At 43.0% G+C, this 11,546-nt stretch overlaps 1 protein-coding gene across 4 annotated transcripts; it reads right to left on the bottom strand.

Moving 5' to 3' along the window:
• Positions 1–451: 451 nt before the first annotated feature.
• Positions 452–11,124, bottom strand: C4H3orf52 (chromosome 4 C3orf52 homolog). 4 transcript variants are annotated; one of them, XM_005239051.4, is made up of 7 exons: positions 10,852–11,113; positions 9,394–9,601; positions 6,387–6,510; positions 5,697–5,830; positions 4,789–4,859; positions 2,731–2,930; positions 452–1,720 (listed from the first exon to the last, which is right to left on the bottom strand). In XM_005239051.4, coding segments are annotated over exons 2-7 (699 nt in total). In that variant the 5' UTR covers positions 9,562–9,601; positions 10,852–11,113; the 3' UTR covers positions 452–1,718. The 4 variants fall into 4 exon arrangements, with proteins under 4 accessions (XP_005239108.2, XP_027644810.2, XP_027644811.2 ...); XM_027789009.2 differs by having other exon boundaries at positions 452–2,930; positions 10,852–11,124; XM_027789010.2 differs by lacking the exon at positions 10,852–11,113 and adding an exon at positions 10,428–10,840 and having other exon boundaries at positions 452–2,930.
• Between the last annotated feature and the right edge of the window lie 422 nt (positions 11,125–11,546).

The following is an 11,546-nucleotide window of genomic DNA, read 5'->3' as shown; positions in this document are numbered from 1 at the left end:
AGAGCCATAAGATCAAGCAGCATCCCAAAGACAAATTATTTCTTTGCTGCTGCTATTTTCATAGCTTGCTACTTTTGGGACAAAACCATACAGACCATGGATTTTATCCTTCCCCAGTGTAAGAATCAGAAGGAATATCTCTTCTAGTCGTATGCTGCATAGAACATTGCATCAAGAGAAATTACGGTTCTTACAGCCAGCGCTATATCTTACAAATCAAGATGGGGTCAGAATTAGCCACAAATGAGAGTGCCATGTCAACTACTGATTCGGTCCGGGCTATTTCCCAAGCTCAGTTAAAAGTCAAGCAAAACAAACACAGGTTTGAGTGTACTGCTCTGTCAGAGACACTTCATACAGCTCTTGGCAGTTACAGTTCTGACGGTTATTTTCCAACCCAAACAGCTGAAAGACTGGAGCTGCTGAAAAATGAAAACAATCACTTTAAAAGTAAAAATAAATAATTTAATACACAGTAAAATTGTCAGATTACTCCTTAAATAAACCAGTAGTATTAGAAAAAGAGAAACACAATTTCCCATAAGACATTTCTCACAATACAAAAGGTTTTGTAAAATACGTTTGTCTATCCAACAGGACTAACATATTATAAAAAAACAATAAGAAACTATACTTCACTAGCATGGTAGTGAATCCATTCCATTCTGCATAAAGTTCATGCTTAATTTTTAATTGTCATGTTATATCCAGTTATTGGCTATAACTGTCACTCCACACTGGCCTACACGTTCTGCTTCAGCGCCTTCCTCTTGGCACTGGGCCATCTCACCCCATCTCTTGTCAACAAGAACAACTGTTTGCTGCCTTATTAAGGCAAATATCTTGCATCTGTTCATTTTCATCCCCACTGCTGGCACAGGGACTATAATTAAGGCTGTAGACTAGTTTCTCTTTGAATTTACAAATGCAGGTCAAAGAGCTGTCTATTCACTAGTACTAGTAGCTAATTATTAAAGCACGCAGCTAATGTGACCCTCGAAAGATCCATGTAGCATTCAGGTGCACTAGTGAACAAGACATGTGTCTTCCCAACATTTCTTGCTGCATTTCTATTTCATATTAAAGATGAGAAAAATAGAGCAGATACCATGAGCAAGGGAACGATCAGAGTTGAAGCTCACTTTAGTAGTTAGTGCAAAGGACTTGCATGTAATTAAAGAAAATAGAGTATTTAAGTTTTCAGGCTGTTTTAGGAGGAAAGAACAACAGGGAAATGTGGCATATGAAGTTAGAAGAGAAAAAGTAACAGACATGAGCATGGGTGAAAGTGAGCATTAAGCATGAACCTGTGCAGATAATTTTGGATAAGCCAAGAGAAGAAGAAAGGAGCCACGTGCAAGTCTGCTTTTAAAGCTGGTGGGGGGAATCGAGATTTAATTGTAAGGCAAGACAAAGCAGAGGTTTCAAAGTCAACAGAGCATGCATCAGACAAGATATTTTGTTTTCACAGGGGTGAAATGGGTTATTGAGATATCAGAACAACAATACAGGAGGAGGTAGTGGTGTTATAGGAGTACAACACTGTTATAAATATACCACATTCTCTATTTACAATATTGCATCACAGATGGTATTTACAGGACATCTTTAGCGGTGTTTCTGCCTAATGAATAGCTCCCTATCCTGTGATTACTAACAGGTAGGAGAAGCCCATCTCTTCTAGGCGGTGAGGAAGATGAGGAGTCTTTCCGTCATTTCTCTGAAAGTTAAAACAGTACAATATTAACATTGAAATGAAATTTTAGATAGTTATTTCAGCATATTCTTTCCTGTCCCTTTTACACTGCATTTTTTTCTGAAATCAATCAGTATACAAGGAACAAAACGATACTGAGAACTGGAACTCATGACTTGTTACTCTCCTGTCCCTTGATAAGAGTACTGAGAAAAGTCAACATGAGTTAGTGCAAATCTTATTTACATACGTTGTATGGTGATGCCTAGAATTACTCCAAAACCACGCAGGTGCGGCTCAGTAAAGTGGGTGTGTGGGGAAGCAGCTCCATGCATTGTTTTAAGTGAAACGGCAAAGTTCATCGGACTTTTACCGGGACATTTCAATCAAGGCAAATCTAAATGCATTGGAATCACTGCCTTGTCACTGGCAGTCATTGGAACCACTACCTAGAAAATCTGGAAAAATGAATGTTTGGTTCCCTTAAAAAGTATCTCTGCGCATAATACATTTTCCCCAAAAACTCTGAAAAGACAAAAATCTGGAGGCTTTTCATCCTTGACGGGGAAAAAACATCAGAAGTTCACTCCCAAATTACTTACTCTGTTCTACTTGGTTTCAAATTTATAAGGATTCGATTATGAATACGCAATCAGGAGGAAGTTTTTTAATTATTTGGCTCCCTGTTATGGTACACATATATATCAGGAGTTTTTCTTTGTGTGCAGAAAATGCAAGAGGAGATCTGAAAAGTTTAGTTGGAGTCCGTAGCTAACCAGTCTCACTGCTATTCCCTTTCTCATCAGAGGACCAAACAGTGAATCCTAGGTTATAAGCAAAGCATAGAAAAAATTTCTTAAAAACTTTCTTTTTACTTTTTCTAAAAAAAATACTCTTTTATTAAAATAGATAAATATAAATAAAATAAATATATTTACTAAGAAAACTCAACATCTTTACAGCAAGATTTCCCTTCTTTCAAGTAAATACTTCTGCTCGTTGTAAAGGAACAGTCTCTGTTGTACAGAACTTACATGTTAACGTGAGAGAAGTCGGGTCAAGCTTTAACCTGTTACATTCAGCTGTCCCAGGATTAGAGGTATCATCTTCATCATAAATATTTTGACGCAAGACATTCCTTATAAAATCTGGGTTCATTGTGTTTTCCATAAACCCCTCTGTTGATGGTGGCACAGAAAACTTTAGCTGATAAAATACAGTGGAGCTTTCATTACTGAAAAACAAAGTCAAGTATGAATGCCTTCAAGTCCCCACTGGATCTTTTGTTTTTTTGAGAAGACTAATTTTTCATATCAGTGTTGGCATGGATTTTTTTTTTTTTTAAAAAAAACCCACTTGTTCCAAACAAAGGCGTTATAAAAGAAAACTGCCATCAAAATTCCCAGTTTCCTCCCCCCTTCTCAGAACAGTTCTTGACGTTAAGCTGGTCACGTACCTGAAGCCAACCTGAGACACGTTTTCCAATGCGCAAAGGGCAATTGGACGTGTGTCCTAACGAGGTGAGGTTTCCAGCACTTGTGCTTTACAAGTACATAACGATAAGAGGTGCTGCGCTCTCTCACACGTAGTTTAGCTAAGAACCTGCAGAAAGGTTTGCTCTCCTGCTGGCAGTACCTGGGGCCACGCAGCCCTGCTCCCAGCTCAGCTCTCAAGGGCGTTACGCAAACTACAGGACTGGAGTCCACCTCTGGAGATTTGGTTGTTTGTGGTCTACCAAATGCACTGACTACAGTTCCACAGTTACGTTTTGTACTCACAGAATTTAAAACATTAAAAAAAAGCAGTTGGATAGGAGTGAAGAAAAGGAGACAGAGAGACAAAGAGGCAGGGGCACCCACGCAGAGGCACAGGGGGTGGGGACAGAGAGAGATCAGCTAGCCGTGTATGCAGGGCTAGAGCTTTGTGCTTGCATGGTCACAGTTTGTACCCGTCGTAGAGCCCACTCGCTGAGCAGAGCGGGCATAGCCAGGGCTGGCACTGCTGGGGAGCACGGTCCCCGAAGCGCCGCCCCTGGCTGCCGCCCAAGGGTGCTTTTCGCCTGTCCTTGCTCTCTCAAGGGCCTCGGCACTTCGCTGATCTACTTCCCTTGATTTTCTCTTGTCTTTCTAATCCCTTTTGTAACTGCTTTTTCAGAAGGCCTTGAGGAAGCTCTCGGACTGCCTTCCCTCGCCCCTCTGCTCTCGCTCCGTGGCAGGACCACGCTGCAGCTGACCTTTTGAGCCCCACTTGTCCCCCTCTGCTGAGCCTCCCTCTTACTGTAAAGCTGTGGTATCTCCATAGATTAATACTTTACAGTCTTGAACAGAATAAACTTCTTAGCCTTTCTCCAGTGACAGTGTCTGCTGACAGTAAGATCCTCCCTCTGCTCCAGCTTGAAGCTTTCTGTTGCCTCTGCAAGGCAGGCCTGGATGCTTTTCCCCTTCCTCCCATCACTGCTACTCCTCTGGCTCCACGAGCCTTTGGTGGCTGAGCTTCTCATTCATGTGTAAGCATCTCCCACCCAGGCTAGCCTAGGCTCCACTCTGCCACCTGCTCTGCCAGCCTTTCCAACGTGCTGCTGCGCTGAGATTTGCTCCTGTTGGCCGAAATAAAGTGAGGGGGAAAAGCAATCCAAGCAAACTAGCAACGCACTATTCTTACTCTCATGGCATGCTGGTCGCTGTTGCCTTCAGGTCTTTCGGGGAACGAAACAGATCTCCCCTCCCCATGATCCCTGTTTTATGTATTGAAGGCTATCTGAGCCATGTCAGTTTCAAGAGGTTTCAGCAGCTCATTCTCCTTTTAATATATATTTTTGAATACATTTATTAAGGGCTGCACTAGGAACCAAGGACAACAGAGATCACACTTAACAACAACAAAATGTTACGATTGTGTATTATGAGCAACACTTGCCGTTTACACCACATGATACTTTGACCAGTTTTCACTGCCTATATATGTATATAACTTTCCCCCAAACAACTTATTGTTCCACAGATTTAAATATTGTGCATATTTGCATAGGCACATGTAGGTCTCATCAAAAGCCTGGAATTTTCAGATAATTTTTGGTGGCAGAAATTGCTTACCTGAAATAAACCACCTGAGCTGACCTGAAGTAGCGTCCTAGAGCTGGAGATGAACTGTAGACATCTGTTAACTTGGAGAGAAAAATGAAAAAAAGAAAAAAAAATTTCTTCCATTCACACTCTCTTCTCTCCATATAAGAAAGTACAACAAATCATTCTGACAAGGTGTTTTAATGGGCATAAATACAAGCGCTGGAGGTCAAATATCAGCAAATATCTGCCCTGGAAAAGGTACACAATCCCTTTAAGCCTGACAGACAAGTTAATTTGTGTGCTTGAGTGATTACTATATTACCTTAACACAATGGAGGCATTCAGGGTGAACAAAAAGTATGTGCCCATGCTGCCACGTTTGCATTTTTATTAACACCAAAAAGCCATTCTGCTCTTACTCGGTAGCGGGAAGGAAGGGTCTCTGCTGAGACTCCCTTTCCACAGCAAGGTTACACGAGCACTGCCCTACCTGCTGAGCCCAGCTCAGCCATAACCCAGAGCTGGGATGGCTCAGTGGGAACGGCAGCCATAAACCCAGGCTCTTATCGTGTGCTCACAGAAGAATGCAACACGCAGGACTTTTAGCCAGCACTGGGTTTAGATGACCTTCACAGGCGCTAAATTAGTCAATGATTCGATGAAAAAGGTGAGGACTACGTCTCAACCATTACCCAAATTTGGGAAAACAATCCGTTTGTTTGTTTTTAAAATAAGTGTAAATATTTCTGTGCAGATAATTCTTTCCTCTGCATCAGGACATAAAATTACACTAGAAAAAATACAGCTTGGAATTTTTTGTGGACTTGCGAATGACTGACTTGCTACACAGAGAAACAGAAACTTCTTGAAAGGGAAAATACTGAATCAACGTTACAAGCAGAATCAGCTTTGCCAAGAGCCACATCAACACATACCCTCTTAGTAATGTCTTCAGAGAAAAGGTGTGGTAGACCACACATTAACTCCAATGTTCCTGAAAAATTGCGGCAATTTCCACTATTTAGTAGTGCATCGGGATCCCAGTAGTCATCCTCATCTATGTAAACATCTAATATTCAAAGGAGACAGAAAGGGGAGGAAAAAGTTCCAGTTAGCAGAAGTATTGAAAAAAAACCCTCTTGGCTTTCTCCAGGGTGACTTTCACAAATTTCCTGGGTAAGGAATGACTGGAAGAAACAGAAAGAAGGTGCAAGTCACCTGAAGAAAAGTGACAGCACGTGGAGGTCGGTCACTCACCTCCATTACCAAAAGTCAGCTGCCTTGGGACCCCTAACAGGCACTGACACCACACGAGGGGATGCAAGTGATCCATTGCACTCGTTGCAATGTCACAAGCATCGTCTCCATGCTTATCCATGACTCTGTTCTTGTAATATTTTCTCACTCAGCTAGAAACTGGAATTGCCATCTGATCAGGCTAAAAGTTGCTTGCTAAAATTAAAAGCGTTCACATCCACAACTCAGCTCACCACCCTCTGCAGTCAGCACCCCAGTACCTTCAGCAGTTTTCAGGGGGAGTTTAAAAGATGCTTCAATTTCTGTTATATTAGACTGTACATATTACACATTTGTATTAGGGGATGAACCAAGAGTGAGATACTTACTAGAGTAAAGAACTAGGCTGATGAAAATGACCAGGAAGAATACTAGAAAAATTGCAGTTATAACCATCCATAGTTTACACTTCCAGAAAACTACATTCCTGCATGATTTCCAGGGATTTCTCTCCTAGTTATAAAAGGAAAGGGCATATTGATTAAAGAAATAAGGTGGGAAAAAATACTGAAGCATGTCGCTACTGTCACATTTAGAAACAAAAGACCCCATGTAGATGGGAGAGGCTCATTGGTAAGCAATGCTCCATCCCAGGCATTCCCACCCTTAACTGCTGCTGCGGGTGGGAACGTAGACCTGCAGAAGGCAAAGGACAACCACAGGCAGGCTATTCCTTGAAGAACAGCCATACCATTCCCCATTTGTGCAGAATTTCTGACTCCTGAATTGCCCATAAAGCTAAGGTGCTACACAAAGGTGTTTTCATGACTTCCAATTTTCTTTTTAAAACGCCATCAGTTTGATTTGCATGTTCTACAAACTGTCCTTTTAATGTTTGCCATCTCTCCCAACGTAAAAGGTGTCTATGGAGGAATTTTTGGAATCATTCACCTCTGCAACATTGATGATATCAATCTGCCTAGCTCCTGGGTGCCAGCACCCAAAGCAAGTGGACTGCTATTCATTAGATACTACTGCATTAAAAGATACCGTAAAATAATTGAGACTTTTACAGCTGGCTCCCTTTTTCTTCACAAGACTGGAAACTTGAAGGCTATTAAGAGTGTCTGACACAACATTTATTACAAATCTCACTTGTTCTAGGAGATCACAAGGAAATGCTCTACAAAGCAATTGTGCTTGCATTTACATTTGCATAGAAGAGAAAGGGCAATACTTGCCTTTCATTTAATTTTTAATAGGATTTAAGACCATGGAAGAAATTACATTTTTAAATAGTTACCCCAACAAAAATAAAAAAGCTTAGGTGACATAGCAAAACAAGAAACTCCAACCGTTTTGACCCACAGCCAGAGGACTGAAGGAAGGACATGAATTCATAAGTAGACCACGCTGCCTTTTAAATTCCTCCTCCTGCTCCCCATCCACAGTAAATCCACCAGCAACCTCCATGTCCTTGCTGACAGCAGTACCAGGCAAGGAAAAGCACACCCTGGCTGCCTGGGCCACACACATGCAGCTTGGCAGGAGCCAGCTGCTGGCTGGTGGCACTAACCCAGGTTCCCTTCCTTTACTTTTTGAACTTTCTAAGAACCCAGCATAATAGAAAGCTGTTCCCTGAATTTAACTGACAACTACCAGCTGGCTTAAAGCTTCTTTGTGGATGGCAGATGAACAGGGAGAGAAAACAGACACCCACAGAAAGATCTGGCAGAAGTCATTTCTCCAGGAGCAGGAGCAGAGAAAGGGAAAGCGCTTCCCCGGCACACAGAATTTTGCTTTGGTGCAGAACAAAGGGCAAAGGCTGAATATGGTTTCGCTTACAGCATGCTTTTGGGTGGGATCATTTCTACATGATGTAATAGATGTATTAGAACATGTATTAGAAGAATGAAGCTTCAATTTATTCTTGACACTAGCACATCATTTTGTATCTGAAAAATTAAAAAGAAGGCAGTAACTACTGCCTAGAGTACAACTATGTCATCAGTCATAGCAGCGTCAGTTGAAACGGACAGCTCTCAAGCCCCGGTTTCAATTGAGCCACATGTTTAGACCATCACAAAAGTGTAATTTTTAATCACACACAGCAAACTGGCTTGATCTCAAGCAAACCTTCAGCTCTCCAACTATCCCCACATCCTCTGAACATTGCCCATATACCTGGCAAAACTGCCGGGAGGGAGCAGCAGCAGAGAAAAATCCCTCCCCAGTAGGCAGGACAGTTGTGATTAATCTGTCACCTAAGCAGGAAGCAGAGCACGACAGTTTTCCAGCAGTCCCTATATGATAGGGAGCCAGTTGCCAGAATCAGCAGAAACCGAGCCCAAACAAAAACTCAGTTCTGGGAAGAGGAAGGCTAAACAGAAACTTAAGGGCAAAGTTTCTCCAGCTGGCCAAGCACTCTGATTCACCCCTGCATCTCCTCCACCCTCTCCTGTTCCTCTTTGCACCTCCCGAGAATTTCTCTGGCCCTGCAGCAGGCTGATTGAGCTTACCACACCAGAGGAAACTGTCTCCCAGTATAGTAGGGTAAATGGGGTTTTTGCCTAGCTGGTGGGCCGAACGAGCCCGCAGCGGGAGGCGATGGGCAGGGCTCGCACAAGGAAGCGGTCGCTGTTGCCTGCCAAGGGAGGGTGCCGTGACTAATGCTGACCAGCTCTCAGGATGGCTCAGCCATCCACGTAGAAAAGTGGGAAGCTTCCTAGCTCTGCCACAGGTGTTCCCTCTGCTCCCGAGTGTGAAATGAAAACCATTGTACAACGGTCACCTGTGAGTATATATCACTACTCTGCCCGCATTAGGCTGTTCCATAGCTCTAAGCTAAATGCTGGGAGCTATTTCCCTCGGGACTCATACGCTGGTCTTAACTGAGGCTTTGAGGCACTATGTTCATATAAATTTATAATTGTTAGCAATTACAAATTACTCAAAGATAAAAAGAGAAAGAGTCCAGCATGGTCTGTGTCAGGATATCCTATACTTGGTTTTGGCAGTGCTGTTTTCTGATTAATTTGTTCTGAAAGAAAGTCTGTTTTTAATACGGGTTTCAACATTTCTCTCTCCTGGTTTCGAGGTCAGTCCCTCTGACAGCACACAAAAAGAGAAGGCAAAACAGTTAGGACTTCATTTCCCAAGTTAAAATTCACAAGCAGCCAAGCACAAAAACTATAAAGGCTTAAAATCCCACTCCAATATTATAATGCATTATTGAGAAGAAGAAAAGCAGTATGTTTAACAGGTTTTCAGCCTTTCCTTCTCTCTCAAACAACAAACTAAACTGCCCCTACAAGATGCTCCTGGAAAATGTCATTTCTCTTGCCACACGGTATTTTCCCCCACAGCAAGCATCAAACGAGCAAGTGAAATTCCTACCTTTCTTGTTTGAGCATTTAGAGGCTTGTCATGATCAGCCTCACTTTCCTCCACGTTAGCTTCTTGCAATTCCATAATCTCGTGCTCCTGACCAGAGCTTTGTCTTTTCATAGCTTCTGTCTCTGTGCGAGGACCTTTGTCTCTGAAGCAAGCGTAGAGGCAACTCATTTCCTTCTGGTTTCAGCTGCGCTTAGGGTCGGTAGCAGTCCTGGTAGGAGGGAGAATTGGAATAGTTTTCACAGGAGTGCTCTCAAAACACTGATAAATAAGGGGAATTCCTTGGAAGGGCAAGCAACGTCATCTGCACTAGTTGCAGAGAAATGGGAGGTGGAGGAAGTATCGATTTGCCTGGTTGTCAGATCTACAGCTCTCTGCTGTGCAATACCAGGTTTTCCAGTTTGGCTACCTTACTGGATCAGCCCTTGACACGCAGGTGACTAAACCTTCAGCAACGCTGTCATTTGCTGAGGCACTTTTGAAAGGAGCTGGATTGCTTTCCCTGCTGCTGTCTGCTGAAACAGTAAAATACCGTTGCTGTTATCTGCACAGCCAGGCAAAGAGACGTGGTTCTGAACAGCACAGGGCGAGTAAGGGATCACATAGCTTGTGGTTTGGTTAGGCTGCAAAGGGAACTTACCCATCAACACGGCTAATTTTAGTCGCCCTTTATAGTCAATAAAGAAATGAGCGCTACTGCCCTTTGTGCCAGAACTGTCCTCTTTCGAGCTGTTAAGCAGCTTAAAATATGTGGTTAAAGAACCATCTATGTCTATTCACATACTATCCAGCCTAAACCTGAGAAGCTGCTTCAATGTAAAAAAAGCAAAAGGACAAACCTGAAGAGGAAGGTGGCCTTCAATTTCAGCCTGCGCTCTACAAGGCATGCTTTTATGAAGCAAATCACGGTGTGAGTTGAGATCTGGTCTGCACTAGCTTCCCACATGGACTCTCCCGTGCCACTTAGTCACTCATAACAACTTACTGCAGCCAGAGGCTGATTCCTCCCCCCATCTCCCCCGTATCCTTCATCCTACCTCCTCTCATCTCTCCTGTTCTGACTCCATCCTTATGTTTCTCCTTGCTTCCCACAGAGCACCTCTGTCTCCTCTGGATCAAAAGGGTTGGGCAGGCAGCCGGTAACTGCTCCTGCTCACTCTCTTGTCCCAGCACAGAGGATCATGCATTAAGAGGGAAAACAAAGCCTCTCTCTCCAGCTCCCTCCCCTGCTGGCTGAGTATCCTCTCACAGCACTGCTCCTTTTTCTTGCCAAATGCTGAGGATGCTTGTCCCCCCCACCCACAGATTTTCTGTTTGTGCAACTCATCTGGCTACTGACGCCTGGAGCATTCCCAGGGATTCAGATTCCTGACCTCATGTCACAGCCATCCAGGCAAGGGATGATGCTGAGCACAAGGCCTGATTCCATTAAGCAAATAAAGAGAAATACAACTTGCATACCTTACTTTTTGGTTCTGGAGAATCCTTGAAACTCTGGAGGGCTGAGGATGAAGCTGAGCAGTCATCAAGATCAAAACATGAGTCTGAATCCACAAGGTTTTACCTGGGACATGTTTGCTAGAAAAGGATTTACCTGCTGGTTCTCAGTACTCCTGCTGGAGATGAGCTTCATTTATTTCATTTCCACGCACAGGAAAAGTTCTTACCTTCCTACTGAATTGTCTGAAACCAAAGCAGGTTTTCTAAGCCAAACAAGTTAATGATTATGGATCTCACCCTGCAAAAGCCGAAGTCCTTTGATTTACACCAGTGAAGTTGCTCCTCTCACCCTGCAAAAGCCAAAGTCCTTTTATTTACATCTGTGAAGGAGCTCTGACTTACAAAGTCTTAGGCTGCTTTCCTCTGGGTGATTTAACTTCCACACTTGGTGCCTTTCTCACATGTGAAGTAACTGACCCTTCTGACGCATGGAGCTGAGAAACTCGGAGAAAACGGGAAGTCGAGAGCTGATCTGACCTTTCTGGCCTAGGCTTTTATTTAAAACAGAACAGCAGGATAACTTTTCTTCTGTAGTGAAAACATCTCTGGTTTCAATGTAAGGAAAAAAAACTTCTGCCCTTAAATGCACACTTTAGTAAAGTGGGAAAGTTAAGCTCGGCTTTACAAAAAGAGGAAACTCTAAGGTATAAATGTAG

This window comes from Falco peregrinus, chromosome 4 (genome assembly GCF_023634155.1).
Source record: "Falco peregrinus isolate bFalPer1 chromosome 4, bFalPer1.pri, whole genome shotgun sequence".
NCBI lineage: Eukaryota > Metazoa > Chordata > Aves > Falconiformes > Falconidae > Falco > Falco peregrinus.
The sequence above is the reverse complement of the archived record's forward strand: the minus strand, read 5'-3'. Positions and strand labels throughout refer to the sequence as shown.

Bases quoted from the DNA above. Each gene is read 5' to 3' on its own strand.
- C4H3orf52 (XM_027789009.2), bottom strand. From the start codon at position 9,561: ATGAGTTGCCTCTACGCTTGCTTCAGAGACAAAGGTCCTCGCACAGAG. The intron at 6,511-9,393 runs GTAGGAATTTCA...TTTTATAACTAG, and splicing joins TAAATGCTCAAACAAGAAAG to GAGAGAAATCCCTGGAAATC. The intron at 2,931-4,788 runs GTAAGCAATTTC...TTTGTTTTTCAG, and splicing joins GCTCAGGTGGTTTATTTCAG to TAATGAAAGCTCCACTGTAT.